The sequence below is a fragment of the Taudactylus pleione genome, unplaced genomic scaffold (genome assembly GCF_031769625.1).
Source record: "Taudactylus pleione unplaced genomic scaffold, aTauple2 ptg000571l, whole genome shotgun sequence".
Lineage (NCBI taxonomy): Eukaryota > Metazoa > Chordata > Amphibia > Anura > Myobatrachidae > Taudactylus > Taudactylus pleione.
Window position 1 is genome coordinate 4857370 of NW_028284973.1, and position 24466 is coordinate 4881835.

The 24466-nt window shown below is 46.8% G+C and overlaps 1 protein-coding gene across 1 annotated transcript; it reads right to left on the reverse strand.

Moving 5' to 3' along the window:
* Nucleotides 1–18911: 18911 nt before the first annotated feature.
* LOC148481640 (uncharacterized) lies at nucleotides 18912–19886 on the reverse strand. The gene has a single exon (XM_088453128.1). The coding sequence runs from the start codon at nucleotides 19884–19886 to the stop codon at nucleotides 18912–18914; it is 975 nt and encodes a 324-aa protein (XP_088309254.1).
* Between the last annotated feature and the right edge of the window lie 4580 nt (nucleotides 19887–24466).

Sequence of the window (24466 nt, forward strand, 5' to 3'; positions counted from 1 at the left end):
CAAAGAGTTTTGGGGTCAAAATTATTAATGAGGATGGCTTGTTTGAGTTGATTGACATTTTGTTCAGCAGGGAATTATTTCTTGAGCAAATCACCTCAGAAAGTAATATTCAAGCACCTTCAAACTCTAAAATAGAATACACAACCTTACTCCCTTCTCAAGATTGGGAAGTCCACAGATCCTAAATCTTTGTGTGCTTCATTTCTTGAAAATATTCCTTTTTAGGCATTACCAAAGACTTTGTGGATGATGAAAATTCCATCTATAGTGAAGATGAATGGTCTATGGACCCTGAAGATAAGAATCATTTTTTGGGATACGAGAGTTGGGAAGACATCTGAAAATTCATTTTCTTGTGTTTTCAAGTAAGAAATCTTTTCAAGACTTGTGTTTCCTTGTACTCCCAGTGAAAATCTTTCAAGGTTTTTGGAAGCTTTAATTTCTGGAGGATTGTCTGGAAGATATTCACTTATCGTGGTGGATAGCTGATTATGTTTATCTGAGAAGTTCCAGCCGAACCTCTATTGGTGTCCAGAGTTCACCTTAACAGGAGGGGGTACTGTAGGGATTCTGCCTGGGATCAGCTGTTACCTACCGCATCGCCAGCTTTCCCTCATTAGCAAGAGCAGTGAGACGTCAGGTGCAGCTGTAGGTAACTTGCTGAGTATTCTCCCCGGGGCCCAGGTGACTGTTACGCAATCCTCCATATCGGGGTTCCTGCGGTGATGGTCATGGGTGCAGCCATCTTGGCTGAATCACCTGATAGATCCTTATCCAGTGGTAGCTGTGTCAGTTCTCAACTGACTTGCTCATCCAATGGACAGCTACCTGGGGGTATAAACAGGACTCCAGGTGAACAGGAAATTGCCTGATCAACTTCGTTAATCCCAGATGGTTGCTGTTTGCTGCTTGCTTCGTTCCAGGCTTCATATGCAATCTTCCAGAGACTCTTCCAAGTGGTATTTCCTGTGTATACTCTGTACATTTCCTATGTACTGAGTTCTAGTGATTATTTACCAGTGTCATATCCTTGTGCATCAGTGCAACAGAACACCTTGCCTGTGTGCTATTTATCAGTGTCATATCCTTGTGCATCAGTGCGACAGAACACCTTGCCTGTGTGCTGTGTACCAATGTCATATCCTTGTGCATCAGTGCGACAGAACACTTTGCCTGTGTGCTATTTACAGTTTCATATCATTGTGCATCAGTGCGACAGAACACCTTGCCTGTGTGCTATTTATCAGTGTCATATCCTTGTGCATCAGTGCGACAGAACACCTTGCCTGTGTGCTATTTACCAGTGTCTTGTCCTTGTGCATCAGTGCAACAGAACACCTTGCCTGTGTGCTATTTACCAGTGTCATATCATTGTGCATCAGTGCAACAGAACACTTTGCCTGTGTGCTATTTACCAGTGTCATATTTTTGTGCATTAGTGTGACAGAATACCTTTTCCTGTGTGCTATTTCCAAGTGCCACCTCTTGTTGCAGCAGTGCGTCAGAACACCTTGCTAGAGAGTAACTCCAGGGTCCACCTCTTGGTGCAGCAGTGCATCAGAACATCTTGTCTGTGTGCAACTCTAAGTGCCACCTCTTGGTGCACCAGTGCATCAGAAGTCGCACGTTGTGTATTTTGTACTCAACTCAGTGTAGAGACACCACGTCATCCAAACTGGTGCAATCACCACTCTTCCTTTACTGACAACAGCATATCCTCAATTTCCCTCGTGTTAGCAGCATATCCTCACTTCCCTCCAGTGTTAGCTGCACAACCTACAGTACTCCTCAGTGGATTCTCTTACTCTGGACTCTCACAGTGCCTCTTCAGGAAGCTTTCCCAGTGTGCTGCTTTGTACTATTTGTACAGAGATTATTTTACCAGTGGGCCATAGTGGTGTGTCTTTCTCTATTCCCACTCGCATCGGATCTCTGACCAGGGGACCACGACCTGCTTGCCAGGTGCAGCTGAAGCCCATATCCCGCTTGGAGGGGTCACTGGTGAACACCTCCCAGCAGGTTAGACTCTGCACCCTTGGTCATGTGTCGCCAACATCCGATACTTGTGGATGGGGAGAACGAACATCCAGGCCCCTCGCCACTGATTATTCAGTAACCCAGGACCACCACTTTGAGCCCTTCAGTAAGGCGTGACACTGTTACATTATAACAATCTACATACTCATCTCAGATTGACCAATAGGTACTGTACTTAACAGACATTTGTACTGTTTCCAATGCTGAACGCTGATCACCCAAGTAGAGCCAGAGGCACAGAGAGGGAGGGAGCAGGTACTCTTTACCTGGGCCTGTTGGATGGGCCTTTCAGGGGTCCGGGTATTGCTGCCCCTCTTCCCCAACCACTGTAACTGGATGCTGTACTTGTACACAATCCTTGTGTGCTTCATTTCTTGAAAATATTCCTTTTTAGGCATTACCAAAGACTTTGTGGATGATGAAAATTCCATCTATAGTGAAGATGAATGGTCTATGGACCCTGAAGATAAGAATAATTTTTTGGGATACGAGAGTTGGGAAGACATCTGAAAATTCTTTTTCTTGTGTTTTCAAGTAAGAAATCTTTCAAAACTTGTGTTTCCTTGTACTCCCAGTGAAGATCTTTCAAGGTTTTTGGAAGCTTTCATTTCTGGAGGATTGTCTGGAAGATATTCACTTTTCGTGGTGGATAGCTGATCATGTTTATCTGAGAAGTTCCAGCCGAACCTCTATTGGTGTCCAGAGTTCACCTTAACAGGAGGGGGTACTGTAGGGATTCTGCCTGGGATCGGCTGTTACCTACCACATCGCCGGCTTTCCCTCATTAGCGAGAGCAGTGAGACGTCAGGTGCAGCTGTAGGTAACTTGCTGAGTATTCTCCCCGGGGCACAGGTGACTGTCACGCAATCCTCCATATCAGGGTTCCTGCGGCAATGGTCATGGCTGCAGCCATCTTGGCTGAATCACCTGATAGATCCTTATCCGGTGGTAGCTGTGTCAGTTCTCAACTGACTTGCTCATCCAATGGACAGCTACCTGGGGGTATAAACAGGACTCCAGGTGAACAGGAAATTGCCTGATCAACTTCGTTAATCCCAGATGGTTGCTGTTTGCTGCTTGCTTCGTTCCAGGCTTCACATGCAATCTTCCAGAGACTCTTCCAAGTGGTATTTCCTGTGTATACTCTGTACATTTCCTATGTACTGAGTTCTAGTGATTATTTACCAGTGTCATAAAATCTTGTGCATCAGTGCAACAGAACACCTTGCCTGTGTGCTATTTACCAGTGTCATCTCCTTGTGCATCAGTGCGACAGAACACCTTGCCTGTGTGCTATTTATCAGTGTCATATCCTTGTGCATCAGTGCGACAGAACACTTTGCCTGTGTGCTATTTAGTTTCATATCCTTGTGCATCAGTGCGACAGAACACCTTGCCTGTGTGCTGTTTACCAATGTCATATCCTTCTGCATCAGTGCGACAGAACACCTTGCCTGAGTGCTATTTACCAGTGTCATGTCCTTGTGCATCAGTGCAACAGAACACCTTGCCTGTGTGCTATTTACCAGTGTCATGTCCTTGTGCATCAGTGCAACAGAACACCTTGGCTGTGTGCTATTTACCAGTGTCATATTTTTGTGCATCAGTGTGACAGAATACCTTTTCCTGTGTGCTATTTCCAAGTGCCACCTCTTGGTACAGCAGTGCGTCAGAACACCTTGCTAGAGAGTAGCAGGTTAGACTCTGCACCCTTGGTCAGGTCTCGCCAACATCCGATACTTGTGGATGGGGAGAACGAACATCCAGGCCCCTCGCCACTGATTATTCAGTAACCCAGGACCACCACTTTGAGCCCTTCAGTAAGGCGTGACACTGTTACATTATAACAATCTACATACTCATCTCAGATTGACCAATAGGTACTGTACTTAACACACATATGTACTGTTTCCAATGCTGAATGCTGATCACCCAAGTAGAGCCAGAGGCGCAGAGAGGGAGGGAGCAGGTACTCTTTACCTGGGCCTGTTGGATGGGCCTGGCAGGGGTCCGGGTATTGCTACCCCTCTTCCCCAACCACTGTAACTGGATGCTGTACTTGGGACAGGGAGAGAAAGGACTGACTGCTGCTGCAGCAGGCTGTCTCCCCAGCCAAGCACAAACACCAACCCCTGTGCGGTGTAAGTCGGTATGAACATATTATTAGGAGGGAGTCTGGCCACATCTTCCTGAGTGGCCATGCCCCCTCCCAGTACCAGGGCCCGGCAGAGCTGTCAGCAGCCCTGGGTAGAGCTGTGGGCCAGGGTCAGCTGCACTTCTATGCATACCTTCCATACACTTCGGTATAATGTTGTTGCATCACCTAGTGTGCGAAACCTTACACAGCAGACGAGACTCAGGATCAGGGGTGTATCTATAATGGGTGCAGGTTGTACGGGACCACACCGCACATCCTGCACCCATACTTTTTAATACTTACCTCTCCGAAGTCTCACGTTGGCTGAAGACACGATATACAAAACGCCTGGAAAGTGGCCGCCATGGCCATTTTCCCAGCGTTTTGCACATGCGCAATAGGGAAATCGTAGAGAAAATGGCTGCCGTGGCATATTCCCGGTGACCTACGCAAGCACAGTAGACTCCGGGCACAGACTAGTGCCAGGAGTCTACTGAGGTTGTCAGTCCGCGGTGGCCACCGGAGAGAGAAAAGGGGGCCCCAGGCGGGGAGTGATCACAGGCCGCCTCCTCTCTTAATGCCAAGTGTGCCAGGGATGATCATCCGCTCTACTCTAAGAAAGGTTCCCCCACTATAAGTAATGGTGCCCAGCCGTGAACAGAGAGGGACGGAAATACCCATAGTCTTCTTTCTATTACGTCAAGGGAGATTCCTCGGTGCCCACATGTGATCTGTGTCGCACGACTGGACGATCGCTAGTGGAGACCGTCTTAAAGAAGTTCTTGAGGAGTTTGAGGAGAGTGCTCTGAAGACTCTCCTCATCAGGTACTAATAACCTTACATTTATATGACTTAATAAGAGTATTGTTGGAGTATAAGTTCCTTGGTACTGATATATACAAACCATGATTACCTCATGGAAACAATTAAACAGTTTGCAAATCAATCTCTCTCTCTATTTTTATAACAATACAAACTGAATATTTACAGCCATTTTCAATAAAAAGCCAAGAAAGGAATCTGTTTTTTATTGATAACAAAAACATGTTCAATAATTCTTACCCTGTCCTGTCCATTACCGAGAGGATTAATCTTGAAATTGTACATGTAATGTATAGACTGAGTGTACAGATACCTGGTGGGGAGCCAGATTCGTTGTTAGGGAGAATAATTCTGGTTCCCCGGCAGTTTTAACTGTTGCTGTAGCTGTAAATAATCTTTTGTTTTCTGCGTTACAAATATAATCCCTAATGAGCGCGCAATTATAGAATTAATTCCTATTTATGCCCCATTACATTGTATAAATATACAGTTTAGGGATACAGATCCTTTTAATTGAGTGAGTAAATCTTGCATGCCCTATTTATTTGTGAAGTGCCAAAACAACTTCAGCAATCGGAAATCCTAGATGTACTCCAAAATATTTGTTTAAAAATTAAATCACAGAATCCATTAAAACAATAAACCCCCCACATACAAATATCCTAAAATATTTAATTTGCAAAAGAGGATTTACAAGAAAAAAAAAAACTTCAATGAATTAATCAGCACTGTCACCCATGTGAAGTATATATCCGTGCTTTTAATTATGACATTATATACAGTATATACAATATATATATATATATATATTATATATATATATAATTTTTTTTTTTATTTATGTTTTTTTAAACTGCGAAGTTAAATAAAAAAAAAAGCTCAGTTCTTGCAATGCTATGACAGGGACTGATATTTATATAAGGCAGCGGGACCACGGGAGCAGAACCCGAGGGCAGCTATCACGGTAGCATCCTATGACCAGAAAAATGCTTTTATACTGTGTTAATGCTGGAATATTTCTGAGGATTCTTTGTAAATACGCAACTACAGAATGTCCCTGTTTGCACATGACAGTGCGTACCGAGTGGGTTATGTTGTAGCACCCGTTGTGATTATAATGCCAAAGGAAAAAATATTAATTAGAATACTTTTACTTCAAAGACATGTTTTTAAACTTACCTGAAGGTCTACATTAATACTGTATAATGAGCAAACTTTTTCATAAATGTACATAGAGATACTGTACATCACAAGAGACATCTGATAAATCACTTTTTCAATAAAATGAGTCTTGAGGAAGGGGCAAACATATTTGCTTGTATATGGCTATTTATATATGAGTTGGAAAGACATGTGATTTACTGTAGGAATGTGTGAACCAGGTATCATGTACGGGATGCAGTCATAATCATGACCGCGGGGATTCTGGCGGTCAGAATGGTGACCCGGAAATCCAACACTTGTCAAAATGCCACCAACGGCATCTCAACCAGTCGCGATCCTGAAGGTAAGTAGTGGGGTGAGGGGCTAGGGTTAGGCACTAGGGGGAGGGTTAGGGTTAGGCACTAAGGGGGGGAGGGTTAGGTTTAGGGTGCGGAGAGGGGGAGGTTAGGACTAAGCACCAGGGAGGGGGTGGTTAGGTCTAGGCACCAGGGGGCAGGTTAGGTTTAGGCACCAGGGAGGCAGGGTTAGGTGTAGGGAGAGGGGAAGGTGTCGGTATCCTAACCCTATTGGGATGCCGGTGTCAGGATTCTGACCGCCGGGATCCTGAGTACCGGCATCCCATTCCCAACCCATCATGTACAGATGTGACCTTGCTCATCTAGCCTTAATACACTATGCAGCGTAATATATACTTGTGTGAGTGAGCCACCAGGTCTCAGGCAACTCTGGTAGCGTCAGCGACTAGCACACACCAGGAGACTGTGCTGATTAATTAATAATATGCGACATCTGTGTGCGACTGAATGAGAAAGTGTTATGTTGATAGTACGGTTTTGGAGAATGCATTTATATTCAACCTTATATATCATAGCTGTGATTGATTATTAATTGATTATTAATATTGTTGGCATGAGATTTCTGTTGTGAACAAAGAGTACCCTTCTAAAGAAACTGCCCATCCATGGTGGTGAAACGCGTTAATCATTTATTGGTATTCTACTACTGTTACATGGACCTATCTGGAATTGTCTTGGCTAGATATCATTTACCCTGTTTCCTTACAAGGTCTATAGTCCTCACTATAACATTTATGCCTGCAATTCTCCTAAAGAGACATTTAATTTTAGGGCATACTGTATGTTCATAATGTTTGGCTCTAATCACTAACGCATTTTTTACTCGACATGTTGAAAATTCCAGTAAGAATTTTCCATATTGTATCCAGAGATATTTTATATTTAACAAAGTGCATACTTTAATATGGTGATACACTGGTTTTTGTATCCTGTTTGAATATATTTCTAGTGCATTTTTTTTAGTGCTATCATTATTCACATTGTTCTATAACTATTGCAGTCCACAAGAGATGGCGAGCAACTGACCCTAGCGCATCTCATTATTAAGTACTGATACTGCTGTTCAGTGCAACCCTGAACAATGGTAATAATATGCTAAGTTTTTAACTCTTATCACATCCAGATCGCTAAGCTTAGAGTGAACAGGGACACTGACCCAGGGCACTATAAAAACTACAGTTTTTGGAGATTCACAATGATCTATACTTCAACATTTTTAAATGAAGTTTTCAAATCTTAATAAAATAGCTAGTACCCGATTATTTAGCATCACAGAAATTGCCCTGACAAAAAGGCTTGTGTCACAGGATATGCGTGGTGTGGCTATTGTACTGTACTTAAATATAGCCCATACTCCGTGAGTTAAAAGGGAGTGGGGGAATATTGAACTTGGACTATCCCCAAATGGTTTTGCAAGTTTCACCCCTTTCACACAGATAATTTGCTGTCAAACAACTTTGGAAGAAGTTGTATTTTTCCTGAGCATCATAAAAATGCTTAGGCCCTGATTCGGACCCACTCGCGAGCGGCTGTCCGCTCGCAAGTGGGTCTATGTTCTGCACTGAGCATGCGCACGACGGAGGGAGCTCCGTCGTGCGCATGCGCCAGACGCGACGAGCGAAGGAAAGTCTTTCGCTCGTTGTGTCTGATCAAAGGGGGCGTGCTGTCGATGTTGATTGACAGCACGCCCCCTTTGGTGGGTGTGCCGGGGGCGTGCCTCCCTGACTGGAGGGAGTGATGTCAGTGGGAGTGATTTTGGCTCTGATAGAGCCAAAATCACTCCGGAGCTTGCGGTTGAAAACCTCAACCGCAGGCTCCGGCTCGCAGTTTCGATGGTCGCGATGGTCACGACCATCGCGGCCATCAAACTGCACGCTCGTATAGGCTGTGGGTGGTGACCCACAGCTATACGAGCGTCCAGGAGGACGCTCCATTTTTATGGAGGGCGGCCCTCATTCAGAGCGTGCGCTCTGCTCAGAGCGTACGGCTCTGAATGAGGGCCTTAGTTGTTGACTTAAAGTTTTTAGTTTAATTGAAAAAAATGCCCATCGAATCTTTCCGTATGCTAACCAAGGCTTACGGGGCAGATTGTATGTCACGTGCACATGCGTTTGAGTGGCACAAAAGATTTAGTGACAGTTGTAAGGATGTAGAAGATGATGAACATCCCGGAAGACCTTGCGCATCAACAAGAAATGATAATGTGGAAAAAAAAATTGAACATTTTTGAATTGTCCGTCGACATCCAAATGATAGCAGAAATGGTATACAATGACTAAGAAACTGTTAGGTAAGTGCTAAGATGGCTCCAAGGCTTCTCACAGCCGAGCAGAAGAAAATCGAACACAAATTTGTACAGACAATTTTGAACTTTTTTTAGATAAATTATATCCTGTGATGAAACATGGATCTTCCAGTACGATCCTGAGACAAAACACCAGTCCTTGCCCTGGAAAACACCGTCATCACCAAGAACGAATAAAACATGTCAAAGTAAATCCAAATTCAAAGCTATGATAATTGTTTTCTTTGATATCATGGGTGTTATTTTGGAAGACTGGCTACCAGTTGGTGCAACAGTGAATCAGCATTAATTTGCTACAAAACTGTCCTAGCAACTTTGCGGGAAAGAATCAGCAAAAAGTGTCCAGAGTTGTGGAAAAACGGTTTCATCCTCTATCAGCTCTCTCTGTGAAGCAGTTTTTGGCCGAGAAACAGATTGCAGTGCTAGGACACCCTCCATACTCGCCAGACCTAGCACTGTGTGACTTCTTTCTTTTCCCTAAAGTCAAATCTGTACTCAAGGGAACCAAGTTTTGCATCAATTACTGAGGCAAAGAAGAAAACAACGGTGCTGTTGAAACAGCTGACGGATAATGAGCGACAGCCCGGCTTTGACCAATGGAAAATAAGAATGCAGCAGTGTGTGGGTGCAGAAGGGGAGCACATAGAAGGGGGAGGGAGATAAAATATACTTAATATAATTAAACATATCAGTCTCATTTTTTAATACCCACATCTCATATAATAGCCGAGGCAGCACCTTGCAGGATTAGATGGCATCAAAGAAATTATAATATCCAGGGTATTTAGGTTCTCGATACAGAATGACATAGGATCATGTGTTTTACTGGGCACTTGTAGAAAAACAAAAAAAATGACACTGTTGTGAGAAAAATGTACATTTCTTCCTCCACAGCTAACGTCTGCATTGTTTTGCTGCTGCATATATACTCTTTAGGTGTTGGTGTGCTTTCCTTTATGTAATCTGTCTCCTGGGCATGCTGAAGGCTCCAGAAATCCATTGTGTGCTTAGCTTCCCGTTGGGGTTATACAAGCCGCTGCCTTTCCAGGTCCAGGGGAATTGCTAACATCAGTCATCTGCTTGTCTTGTATGTGTTTTACACAATGGATATAGAAGCGCACCGTAAAACTTAACATTTCAAACATCTGTGTTTTTTAACGTTGTAAAGAATTACAGTGACATATTATAAAACGCAGAGACTTCAGGCACTAAAATGTCCACATTTAAGAAAGTGTGATCGTTGTAGATGGAGCTGGATCATCTGTTATTATCTAAAACGAATCCTAGGTGAGGGTTTTGTTTTCAGATGCTCACCCACTGGCCCAGTGTAGTGCTGCTGTTGTAGGCTAGGCTTATCCAGCACACATGAGCTGGTATAAAACTATAGGTCTACGCATGGCCTGACAAAAGCTTGCAAAGGCATGTTCCAAAAGAGATGCTTTTCATCACCGATGTTGTAGATGATGCATCCATGTTGATTATTCTGATTTGCAAAAAGAGCTTTGTAGATCTATAAAAATATAATTCTATCAGGCTAATAGTCCAAACAGTGCTCTGATTGGTTACTAGGGGTGTGCACCGGCCACTTTTCGTGTTTTGAGTTTTGGTTTTGGATCTGGATCTTTCTTCGTGTTTTGGATCTGGATTGGTTTTGCCAAAACCACCCTTCCGTGTTTTGGGTTCTGGGTTTTGTGTTTTGGATCTGTATTTTTTTTTTAAAAAAGCATAAAAACAGCTAAAATCACAGAATTTGTGTGTTTTTCTGCTCCTATGCTATTATTAACCTCAATAACCTTAATTTCCACTCATTTCCAGTCTATTCTGAACACCTCACAATAGTGTTTTTATATCCAAAAGGTTGCACCAAGGTAGCTGGATGACTATGCTAAGAGATACGAGTGGGCGGCACAAACACGTGGTCCATCTAGGAGTGACACTGCAGTGGCAGACAGGATGGCAGTTTGAAAAACTAGGCCCCAAACAGTACATAACTCAAAGAAAAAAAAGATGTGCAAGATGGAATTGTCCTTGGGCCCTCCCACCCACCCTTATGTTGTATAAACAGGACATGCACACTTTAACAAACCAATCATTTCAGCGCCAGGGTCTGCCACACGACTGTGGCTGAAATGATTGGTTCGTTTGGGCCCCCACAAACAAGCTGGCAATTGATCTGTCCCTGCACAAACTGGCTCTACGGAGGCAAGATGTCGTCCTCATCCTCCTCATCCACCGATTCCTCACCCTCTTCAGTGTTGTGTACATCCTCATCCTCACAGAGTATTAATTCGTCCCCGCTGGAATCCACAACCACAGGTCCCTCTGTACGTTCTGGAGGCTGGTCTTCCTGGAAGAGTTGATAATTCATTTTATGAACATCATCTCCACATTTTGTGGAAGCAACCTCCTACGCCTTTCGCTGACAAGGTTCCCGGCTGCACTAAACACTCTTTCGGAGTACACACTGGAGGGGGGGCAACTCAGATAAAATAGAGCCAGTTTGTACAGGGACCTCCAAATTGCTTCTTTTTCCTGCCAGTACAGGTACGGACTGTCTGACATGCCTACTTAGATGCTGTCACCGATGTAATCCTTTAACAGACAGACGCACGATTGTCGCTGCTGCTTTAAGGATGCAGGTGCGGCTACAGCCCACACATTTCACAAAGACAGAAAAAAAAGAAGAATTTTTTTATTGTTTGTGGAGCGCACTTTGAGGGTTACACCACCCTTTAACAGACAGACGCACGCTTGTCGCTGCTGCTTTGAGGACAGTATCATATGCAGTGACAGTAGACTTGTCAGAAATTGTTGGCACGTCCTTCAGTCCGGACCTGATGTCCAAACCGGCCCTTGACTTATGACACAGGCGCACGCTTGGCACTACTTTGTTGATGCATGTGCGGCTACTGCGCACACAATTCACAAACACAGAAAATATTTTTTTATTTGGTTTGGACTGGAGTGTACTTTGGGGGTTACAGCACCCTTTAACGGTCAAGCCAGCCGGCCCTTTACTTATGACACAGGCGCACGCTTGGCACTACTTTGTTGATGCACGTGCGGCTACTGCGCACACAATTCACAAACACAGAAAATATTTTGTTACTTGGTTTGGAGTGCACTTTGGGGGTTACAGCACCCTTTAACGGTCAAGCCAGCCGGCCCTTTATTTATGACACAGGCGCACGCTTGGCACTACTTTGTTGATGCATGTGCGGCTACTGCGCACACAATTCACAAACACAGGAAATATTTTTTTATTTGGTTTGGACTGGAGTGTACTTTGGGGGTTACAGCACCTTTTAATGGTCAAGCCAGCCGGACCTTTACTTATGACACAGGCGCACGCTTGGCACTACTTTGTTGATTCACGTGCGGCTACTGCGCACACAATTCACAAACACAGAAAATATTTTGTTATTTGGTTTGGAGTGTACTTTGGGGGTTACAGCACCCTTTAACGGTCAAGCCAGCTGGCCCTTTACTTATGACACAGGCGCACGCTTGGCACTACTTTGTTGATGCACGTGCGGCTACTGCGCACACAATTCACAAACACAGAAAATATTTTTTTATTTGGTTTGGACTGGAGTGTACTTTGGGGGTTACAGCACCCTTTAACGGTCAAGCCAGCCGGCCCTTTACTTATGACACAGGTGCACGCTTGGCACTACTTTGTTGATGCACGTGCGGCTACTGCGCACACAATTCACAAACACAGGAAATATTTTTTTATTTGGTTTGGACTGGAGTGTACTTTGGGGGTTACAGCACCCTTTAACGGTCAAGCCAGCCGGCCCTTTACTTATGACACAGGCGCACGCTTGGCACTACTTTGTTGATGCACGTGCGGCTACTGCGCACACAATTCACAAACACAGAAAATATTTTGTTATTTGGTTTGGAGTGTACTTTGGGGGTTACAGCACCCTTTAACGGTCAAGCCAGCTGGCCCTTTACTTATGACACAGGCGCACGCTTGGCACTACTTTGTTGATGCACGTGCGGCTACTGCGCACACAATTCACAAACACAGAAAATATTTTTTTATTTGGTTTGGACTGGAGTGTACTTTGGGGGTTACAGCACCCTTTAACGGTCAAGCCAGCCGGCATTTTACTTATGACACAGGTGCACGCTTGGCACTACTTTGTTGATGCACGTGCGGCTACTGCGCACACAATTCACAAACACAGAAAATATTTTTTTATTTGGTTTGGACTGGAGTGTACTTTGGGGGTTACAGCACCCTTTAACGGTCAAGCCAGCCGGCCCTTTACTTATGACACAGGCGCACGCTTGGCACTACTTTGTTGATGCACGTGCGGCTACTGCGCACACAATTCACAAACACAGAAAATATTTTGTTATTTGGTTTGGAGTGTACTTTGGGGGTTAGAGCACCCTTTAACGGTCAAGCCTGCCGGCCCTTTACTTATGACACAGGCGCACGCTTGGCACTACTTTGTTGATGCACGTGCGGCTACTGCGCACACAATTCACAAACACAGAAAATATTTTTTTATTTGGTTTGGACTGTACTTTGGGGGTTACAGCACCCTTTAATGGTCAAGCCAGCCGGCCCTTTACTTATGACACAGGCACACGCTTGGCACTACTTTGTTGATGCACGTGCGGCTACTGCGCACACAATTCACAAACACAGAAAAAATATTTTTTTTTGTAGCACTTAGGGGGAGCACCCCTGACGGACAGAGCACCCCCTGGACAACACTACAGCACCCCTTTAGGACTGGGACACTGCACAGGACTTTGGAGTGGACACAGCCCCTATGGACAACTGACTGCACAACACAGTCCAGCCAGCCCCTATGTACTTTGAAGTAGTGGACACAGCCCCTATGGACAACAGCAGCACAGCGCAGCACAGCACAACACTACTCTGCACTACACTACACTACACTACACAGCCCAGCCAGCCCTAACTCCCACCCTCCCTCTTCACTGTCCACAGCCGAGTGAGAAAATGGCGCCGACGCGGGTACCTTATATAGGATCCAAAACCCACGAGACTCGGAAGGCGGGATGATGACGTTTTGCCTCGATTTCAGAATCCGAGTCAGGCGGGAAAAGTCGAGCCTGACTCGAATCTGCCTCGGATCAGGGGGGCTCGGATTTCAGAAATCCGAACCCGCTCACCCCTATTGGTTACAGGTTGGTACATTCCTGTGAAAGCCATGTTTAGTTACTGTACATCTTGGTCCAGTCCTGTGAATGCTCTGATTGGATACAAGTTAGTCTAGTCCTATGAACGCTCTGATTGGTACAAGTTATTATTATTATTATCATTTATTTATATGGCGCCACAAGTGTTCCGCAGCGCCTTACAAAGTACATAAACAAATAGATGACCAGTGACTTACAGTACAATACAATACAATGCAGGACAAGGACATGGATAATATACTTTGCTACATTAGCGACCATAACTCCCACATAAGCAACAGAGCATAAGCAACCAAGTGTTAGGTGCCCTAGTGGGGAGTAAGAAGTAGATGAAAGTGAAGTAGGGAGAAGCACAAAAGGGTAGAGGGCCCTGCTCGTAACAGCTTACATTCTAAGTTGGTCCTAATAGTAGATAATAAGATACAGAATGAAGCAACAGGAACTAGATTACTTGCAGGAGCATAATAATCTGGCAAGGAAGACAGGAACAGGAAAGGCTTATCTAGGAAGTCAAGGGGCGGAACTAGAAGATACTGGAACAACAAGATAACAGTTAAAAACTGAGATAGAACACAGAGTGAAGGCAGGGAGCTGACCAACACCCAGAATAGCAGCTTAGTCAGCAGAGCAGCAGTCTTCAGGGGCAGAAGCTTCAATTTCAAACCATGACAGGGCCTGTGAATGCACTGATTAGCTTCAGCTTGGTCCAGTCATGTGAATGATCTTTTTGGTTACATGTTAGTCGTCCTGTGAATGCTCTGATTGGTTACATACTGTATTAGTCCAGTCCTGTGAACGTTTTTGATTAGTTACACGTTGGTCCAGTTATGTGAATGCTCTGATTGGTTACAGGTTGGTACAGCCCTGTGAACACTCTGATTGGTAACAAGTTCTGTAAATGCTCTGATTGGTTAATGGTTGGTCCACTTCTTGGAATGCTCTGTCTGGTGACATGGTGGTCCAGTCCTGTAAGTGCTCTGGTTGGTGACATGGTGGTCCAGTCCTGTGAATGCTCTGGTTGGTGATATGGTGGTCCAGTCCTGTGAATGCTCTGGTTGGTGATATGGTGGTCCAGTCCTGTGAATGCTCTGATTGGTGACATGGTGGTCCAGTCATGTGAATGCTCTGATTGGTGACATGGTGGTCCAGTCCTGTGAATGCTGTGGTTGGTGACATGGTGGTCCAGTCCTGTGAATGCTCTGGTTGGTGATATGGTGGCCCAGTCCTGAAAATGCTCTGGTTGGTGATATGGTGGCCCAGTCCTGTGAATGCTCTGGTTGGTGACATGGTGGTCCAGTCCTGTGAATGCTCTGGTTGGTGACATGGTGGTCCAGTCCTGTGAATGCTCTGGGTGATGATATGGTGGTCCAGTCCTGTGAATGCTCTGGGTGGTGATATGGTGGTCCAGTCCTGTGAATGCTCTGGTTGGTGACATGGTGGTCCAGTCCTGTGAATGCTCTGGTTGGTGACATGGTGGTCCAGTCATGTGAATGCTCTGATTGGTTGCATGGGGGTCCAGTTCTGTGAATGTCCTGATTAGTTACAGGTTCGTCTAGTCCTGTGAATGCTCTGATTGGTTGCAGGTTGGTCTAGACTCTAGTCCGTTGAATACTCTGATTGGTTACAATTTGGTCCAGTCATAATTGCTTATATGTTGGTCAACAAATGTTCAGATTATTTATTTTCAAATGCAAAACGGTTATGTAATTTTATCTGCTACATAAAGGAACATTAGACAAAAACAACAATGACAACAATATCTCATCCTTGAGTTAAAATGGCTTAATTTAAATTCACATCCTTTAGGGGTGGGCACCACTACCCACCCATATTTTACAGTGTAAAGCAGTGATTCTACTATTCATTATTTTAGATCTACATTACTATGTACACTGCTCAAAAAAATACAGGGAACACTTAAACAACACAATGTAACTCCAAGTCATTCGCACTTCTGTGAAATCAGACTGTCCACTTAGGAAGCAACATTGATTGACATTCAATTTCACATGCTGTTGTGCAAATGGAATAAACAACAGGTGGAAATTATAGGCAATTAGCAAGATACTCCCAATAAACGAATGGTTCTGCAGGTGGTGACCACAGACCACTTCCTATGCTTTTTGGCTGATGTTTTGGTCACTTTTGAATGCTGGTGGTGCTTTCACTCTAGTGGTAGCATGAGACGGAGTCTACAACCCACACAAGTGGCTCAGGTAGTGCAACTCATCCAGGATGGCACATCAATGGGAGCTGTGGCAAGAAGGTTTGCTGTGTCTGTCAGCGTAGTGTCCAGAGCATGGAGGCGCTACCAAGAGACAGGCCAGTACATCAGGAGACGTGGAGGAGGCCGTAGGAGGGCAACAACCCAGCAGCAGGACCGCTACCTCCGCCTTTTTGCAAGGAGGAACAGGAGGAGCACTGCCAGAGCCCTGCAAAGTGACCTCCAGCAGGCCACAAATGTGCATGTGTCTGCTCAAACAGTCAGAAACAGACTCCATGAGGGTGGTATGAGGGCCCAACATCCACAGGTGGGGGTTGTGCTTACACCGTGCAGGACGTTCGGCATTTTCCTGAGAACACCAAGATTGGCAAATTCGCCAAATTTGAAAGAGAGAATGTCATATAACTGTCTTTGTGCTATTTGGGTTTGTTTTTCCTTCTACAGTATTTAGCAGCTGAGCACATTAATAAAGTACGATGGGTAATTTGGGGGGAGGGTGGAATTTATATTATTAAGTGACATATCAAGCCTTGCACTTAGGGACGTTTTCCTTGTAATATATTTTATTTAATTCATATTTCATTAATTTGAAATTGATTACTATACTTTCTGGAGCTTTCAATTTATTTGTTATTGCTAATGACAATACAGTAAATACAAAATAAATAAAGAAGACTACACCATAATAGAATGCTAAGTGACACACATATGCCGGCAAATCATTAAGTCACCCATAGTTTTATTATTCTACCATACTTAAATCAAACTTATCCAACTAAAATAAAGACACTGACAACGATATAGATTTGCAAAAAAGAGGTCGCAGCCAAATTTATTGAAATCAGATTAGGAATTGAAATTGTAATGATCGAGCATGGTGGCGAAAAAGCAGTGCTAACTCGACTACAGCCCGTTTAAGAGTATTACTAAGAAGGAGGTGGAGAATCCACCACCCAATGTGAGCTTCCTTGAGTAGTACCATCCCCCCTTAATCTACCACAGTGCTGATCCCTCCATAAGATGGAGACCTGGTCCTCCCCTAAGGCAGCAACCGACTCGCCTCTCTCAAAGGGGGGATGCTAGCCAAGTTCAGATGCACTAAATTGAGCCGCCGAGGAGCACTGCTTTCCGCCAGCTGCGCCTCCCCTGTTGGAAGAAAAACAAATAATAACAACATTCCAACAAAACACATCGGCCCAAGCCGATTCAATAAACCTAGGGTGGGTAGGTGGGATCACAACTGGAAAAGAGAAAGCTGACTCCTCCCAGTGCCCTAATATTCATAAACAGAGCCCGCCCAAACAGGTCCCTGATAGGCTGTCACTACTGAATGACCCACTAACCTAACCTATAACAAGACTGCAACCCCCAAACCAGTTTTAACCAGTATTAGCACAATAAAAAACAGGGTGCTTATGTCCTCTCATGCTTATTCTAGCATTCGCGTGCTTTAAGTCACCCATAGTTTTATTATTCTACCATACTTAAATCAAACTTATCCAACTAAAATAAAGACACTGACAACGATATAGATTTGCAAAAAAGAGGTCGCAGCCAAATTTATTGAAATCAGATTAGGAATTGAAATTGTAATGATCGAGCATGGTGGCGAAAAAGCAGTGCTAACTCGACTACAGCCCGTTTAAGAGTATTACTAAGAAGGAGGTGGAGAATCCACCACCCGATGTGAGCTGCCTTGAGTAGTACCATCCCCCCTTAATCTAGCACAGTGCTGATCCCTCCATAAGATGGAGACCTGGTCCTCCCCTAAGGCAGCAATCGACTCGCCTCTCTCAAAGGGGGGATGCTAGCCAAGTTCAGCTGCAGTAAATTGAGCCGCCGAGGAGCACTGCTTTCCGCCAAAACAAGGTCCCTAGACAACGAACCGCCACCAGCTAACAGGACCACTAACTTCTACCAATGCCCGACAAAAGAGCCGAAACAAACAATGCCAAACCTTCTCCTGCCAAATGCACTCCATCCTCTCTGTAGAAGTCAACCTCCTCAAAACGTATACGGGGGTGTTTAATGACACGCCCTCCCAGACCCTCTACATGACGAGACACAGCGGCATTCAGTTTCCTCCTCACCCTATCCAAAGCTGCGCCACCTTGCTCCCCTCGCCAAAATCTACGAGGAATAACCTCCGACCACACCAAATGCACCTGCGGCCAACGCTCGGCTATTATTTGAAAATCCCTTTTAATGGCCAGGATAACCTCAACACCCTTACAAGTGCCCAAATCATTGCCGCCTAAGTGGATGATCAAGCAATCCGGGGCACCCCATTTCTTCTCTGATTCCCAAAGAAGAGGCAACAGACCACTCCAACGAAAGCCTCGCACCCCGATCCAGCGTACATTACCGGGGCTATCACAAGCAAGGGGGTGCCTGCAAGCCCAAAACACATATGAATGGCCTACGATCCACACCCTATCAAACACCCTACCACAACCTGTAAGGGGAAATTATTTAAAAGAACGTTAGTTTTAATTCGAATTTCAAGTAACCAACAACAAGGTCGGGGAAACTGAGTTATTTGAGTGACCCAGATGGAGGTGAACAACACCAAAACCTCAATGGAGGGCAAAAGGTGAAAAGAACTCCAATCCCCCCTAGCGGCGGGTAGCTTAAGGCACTGGGTTTCCCAAAAAACAAACTCGCCAGATGCGCTGTCTAATTAGGCAGCATGTCACCTCTCACGTAACCTTTATAAGCGGAAGACCTCCAACGACCCAACCGTTTGATTGCGTCGCTGGAAGAGCCCGCTGCTGCCGCACAAGTAGCTGCGCCAATCCTAAACGAATGTGTGCCGTAAAGCTCAACCGGCAAATCAAGCGCTACCAAACACCGCTTAAAAATTGCAGAAAACTGAAAACGTGTCAGTGGCGAAAGGTCCTCATGAACTAGCCATTGCAAACCGCCTTGCCGACGCTGAGAATTGTAATGCCTAGCTATGGTTACTGGACATATGCTCGGGTCCGGATGCGCAGGGATCGACAGCCAATGTCCCCTACCTAATTGGTCGGTCTTTGATCTTTGAATTTTGAGCAAGATCAAATCCGACTTAACCATCACGTTATTCAAAAGAATCCCCGAGCTTGTTGCTCTCTTGCTAGCGGCCGCCAACTCGCCTACCCGCAGCGCTCCGAAAAATGCCAACACAAAAGCTAATTGAAACAAAAAGGATTCATACTGTCCCAAGGCTACTCCTGCTACTGCCACCAGCAGATTTCTCAACAAACCGGTGTCAACCGGCCTCCGAGAGTCACCTGGCCCTGCCTGCTCTCTAGCCCAACCTTTTAAAGCCTTGGCCAGAAGGAACGACTTGGTTGGGTCTACCAAACCACGCAAGCGCGAAAAATACGAGATGCCGGCTAAGGCGCCGGACATTGCGGCCTTAGACCGGCCCCGCTCGTGCCACCTCCAAACAAATTGCAACATGCTATCCTCAATATTCTTACCCCGATCTACTTCAGCTAAGAAAGCCAGCCACGAATCCCACGCTGCCGTATATGACTTTAAGGTGCTCGGTGCCAAAGCTCTCAATGCGAGTCCATCGATGCCGGCCCGATGATCTGCCAGACATGAGCGGGACAAGGTAAGCCCTGGGCGCTGGCTGCAGGCGCCAATGCCCTGAACCCAGTCCATTGAAAACGAGACAAAGCATCCGCTATCTCGTTCTCAACGCCAGGGACGTGCCGAGCCCTGAAATCAATGTTCCCCTTTAGACACAAAAGTATCAGATGCCTCAGTAAACTGAGAGCCTGAGGGCAGACTGACCTCTGATTGTTAATGGCCTGGACTACCCCCAAGTTATCGCACCAGAAACTTATGCTACGATTGCTAAGCTGCGCAGCCCAAATCTCTACTGCCACCACAATCGGGAAAAGCTCCAAAAGGAGCATATTAGATGTCAAACCGGCGTCCTGCCAGCTTTTCGCCCATGGCTCCGCGCACCACTGCCCCTCGAAAAATGCCCCAAAACCGCAAGCTCCGGACGCATCCGTATAAAGCTGGAGTTCAGAGTTGGCCACCAATTCGGGTAACCAAATCCTCACACCATTGAAATCCCGTAAAAAGGCACACCACAAACGCACGTCCTCCTTAAGCTCCCTAGTCAAACAAATTAAATGGTGCGCCTTTTTTACACCCGCCGTGGCCCTCTCCAACCGATGGCAGAAGATCCTACCCATAGGAATCACTCGGCAAGAAAAATTAAGTAGGCCGAGTAACGACTGCAACTGCCTCAATGAAATTTTCTTTGCAGAGAGGCAGAGCCCTAAATACTCCCGCATCTTACTGACTTTATCCTGGGGCAATCGACATAAACCCATCACGGTATCAATCTCGATACCTAAATAGGACAAAACTGTGGTAGGCCCTTAACGCGAAAAAGAGCCTGAACTGATAAAAGCAACTCGCTGCAGACACCGCTATCAGCTGGACCAACTAATAAAAAATCATCTAAGTAATGGGCTATCCCAGTTTTTCCCGATCCCACTCGAACGCACCATTGCAAAAATGAGCTAAAGCACTCGAAAAAGGCACAGGAAATGGAACAACCCATTGGCAAACATTTGTCCACGAAATATGAACCCTCGAACTTAAAACCCATGAACCTAAAAGAGTCGGGGTGCAATGGAAGTAACCTGAAAGCCGACTCTTAGTCTATTTTTGCCAATAGCGCTCCCCTACCAAACCCCTGCACTATCCGGAGGGCGTCCTCGAAAGATTGGTAAGTGACGCTGCAGTCCCTCGGGTCCAGAGCGTCGTTAACTGATCCTCCCTCCGGGTAGGACAGGTGCTGAATCAGCCGAAATTTACCCACCTCCTTCTTGGGCACAACTCCCAAGGGAGCAATGCACAAATCCACTAAAGGAGGAGATGAGAAAGGGCCAACCATGCGGCCCAATTCCACCTCCGCCATTACTTTGGCTCTCACAATATCAGGATAATCCCTAGCCGATTTAAGGTTCCTTTTTGCTAACGCTGCAACTGACCTAACTATTGGCAAACGAAAACCCTCCTGAAAACCTTGCAATAAAAAGGCTGCTTCCGCCCTAAGCGGGTAGCGGCCCAACCACCGCTCCAACACATCTAACTGTATTGGCGAAGCGGCTCTATTTAGCAGTTCGCTGCTCGCCCTGTCCCGCTGCCTGCCCACCTGTGCGCCTGCACTCTTTAACTGCGTGATTGCCGCCACACGACAGACAGACATGCTTAAAACGGCAGCTTGCTCCTCTGTTACACTGCCCGTTATTAAAGGCAAAGCACTTTCCCTTTCCTGCCGTGTTGAAACCTGGGCGGGCAACAAAGGGCTGCTTACGGCCCACTGGTGCTTCCGTGGTGGGTTTGTTCTGCTGAGTGACCTCAAGCCAGACCTCCACGTCCTTATAGCCGAAGCTAAGAATTTTCTGGCCATCCTGCTTCTTACGGAAAGCCTCGTCATATTGCCGCCACACATTATGCCTAGCGGACAACTGAATGCTGTGAACGAGGTGTAAGTACTTCAGGATGTTCAGAAACTCGGCAGGCCTAGTCTCAGTGTAGCAAGCCGCAAATATATACATCCCGCAAAGCCAATTGGCGTAGCTGCGCCGCGCCTCCTCCGCTGCTGCCCCCCCAGATTTAGCTGTATCCAAAGCTTTTTTGGCGTCATGCGTAATGGCAAACATGTCTACGTATTTGCCCTTTCTAATACGCTCCCTCACTTTCGACCTAACGCCTCTTAAAATGGCAGTGTTAGAGCAGTGTACGGCATCACCCGTCGCATCCGGAACCGAGCTGCCTGCAGAACTACGCGCTCTATTCTGGCTTTTACGCTTCCCTTTCAATTGCTGAATGAAATAGCGCATTAGCTTACGCGGTTTATCTACTGGAAGAGTCGGAGGAATCCTCCGAGTGTGACAAATCTATGTGGCTGTGGTGCAATGGTATCTCACCTGCTCCGGAAGTCGATGGGGTAGCTGACGCCACGGCGGAAACCGCCTCCTGACTTGCGCCGCGTGGCATGTCCATCACGTTCGGGTTTGACGACGGCTGGGCATCCTCTGTAGACACAGCATCACCAGCAATGACGGCCGAAGCAGATGGACCCTGTGGACTTGTAACAACAGTGTTAGACACAATCTCGTGTGCCACAGAGGCCGCTGCGGGGGCTTGGGTCGGGACCACTGCGGATGGGGAAGCCCTCGCCTGCGCGTGGCTTGAGCATGGGGGGGTGGGTGGCCTAACCGGAGGAGGGGCCGCTGGCAGAGGGGGTTGCTGAATTGGGTCCTGCCTGACAACATAGTCTGGCGCCTGGTGAGAAACCGGATGCTGCAAGCGGAACCATGAAGGGGCAGAATAAAATTGCTGTCCCGCATAGGGCGGCATCACCTGGTGCATGAACTGACCCGCCGCCTGAGACAGCCGCGGGTCGAAGCACTGCTGCGGATACGCTGGAGGGACGGTTGGGACCACTTTCTGCGCTAAGCCCTGAGCAAAATAAGGGGACCACTGCGCCCCCAATGCCGGGCTGTGCAAAGGCAAATTATGCCGCGCAGGGCCATAAAACGCAATGCTGGGCGCCTGCGGCAATGGCGCCGCGAGAGGTAGCACATACTGCGGCGTAATGGGGGTGCTACGAGCGGAGACACTGCCGTGTCCATCCGCAGCAGCACTACGCCTAATAGGGGAAGCCTGCAACCCTGCGGGGCTGGAGAAAAGCACATTATCCGAGGGGGTTTGTGCTCTGCTAGGGGTGTTGCGCCCCGTCCTCCCTGCCCCTAAAGCAGTGGAGGTAGTTGAAAAAGGGCTGCGCAAATGCTGTGGCTCTGCAGGCGCCTGGGTAACAATGCATGCGGGGCCGGGTGCTGGGGTCAGCGAACCCGCCCTCCCCAAGTCCCGACAGCTGCGACCATTAACGCAGGGCTCTGCAAGCCCTGCACATCTAAAATGGCCGCCGCCGTAATGTGGTCGGGGCCAACGACGGGAGCCGCGGCTACCGCAGCGATTCTCCCACCGCCAGCCTTTGTTATATTAAAGGCATGGGGGGAAGGGCCCCCCCGGCAAGCCACCCAGACCTGGGGGCCCGGCGGTGAGGGCACAAAGCCCCTTATCCCCGCGCTGCCAGCAGAGTCCTGGCGGCCGGCGGCCATTAACGCAGGGCTCTGCAGGCCCTGCTCACCTAAAATGGCCGCCGCCGCCATCTGAGTGGGGCCAGCGACGGGAGCCGCGATTTCCGTGGCAACGCTCCCGCCGCCAACCCCTGGTGATTGTGATGGGCTCGGGGAAGGGCCCCCACCGCGGGCCCTTGCAGGCCCGACGGTGAGGGCGCGAGGATGCCGGTGCCCGCGCTGGAAGCGGGCGCCGCCGGCACCCGTGATGACATGCGTGGGCGCAGTGCACGCACCGCGCGTGTAAGGGGAAGCGGCGCCACTGCAAGCGGCCTGGCTGCATCGGCCAGCCGCTGGGGGGGGGGCATTGCGGCGCGGGCGCGGCATGATGGAGGGTGCTCAGAAGGGGGTATCAGAAAGGATGCAGTGGGGGAAGAGCCAGCATGGAAAGGTGAGGAGCGTGGGGGGGTGGGTACACGGGTGGGATGAACTAATAGAGGAGATGAGAGACAGGAGAGGGCAGAATATGGATGGGATAGCAAATAAAGGTAATAATCAAGCAGTGGAAATAATAAGTAATAAGTATTTTGACACTGAGGTACTTATCCAGACGATCACAACTGGAAAAGAGAAAGCTGACTCCTCCCAGCGCCCTAATATTCATAAACAGAGCCCGCCCAAACAGGTCCCTGATAGGCTGTCACTACTGAATGACCCACTAACCTAACCTATAACAAGACTGCAACCCCCAAACCAGTTTTAACCAGTATTAGCACAATAAAAAACAGGGTGGTTATGTCCTCTCATGCTTATTCTAGCATTCGCGTGCTTTTGTAACATTCTAAGCTAAAGAAACAAATCCACTTTTCTGAACATTGTTATGTTATTTCTGCTGTGATTAAATGTGCAAATATATTCCCTATTATATATCTAACTTTAACCTAGATACACTCTAATATTTGAGTATATCCAAGTACTTTACTGATCACTTGTAGTCCTTTGCCAATGCCTGCACCTCAAAACAATAATAATTGAGACTTAGGCCCTGATTCAGACCCACTCGCAAGCGGCTGTCCGCTCGCAAGTGGGTCGATGTTGTGCACTGCGCATGCGCACGACGGCGGGAGCTCC

What these genes read in the sequence shown, in the direction of transcription:
- LOC148481640 (XM_088453128.1), bottom strand. Translation starts at nt 19,886, where the DNA reads ATGGACTGGGTTCAGGGCATTGGCGCCTGCAGCCAGCGCCCAGGGCTT.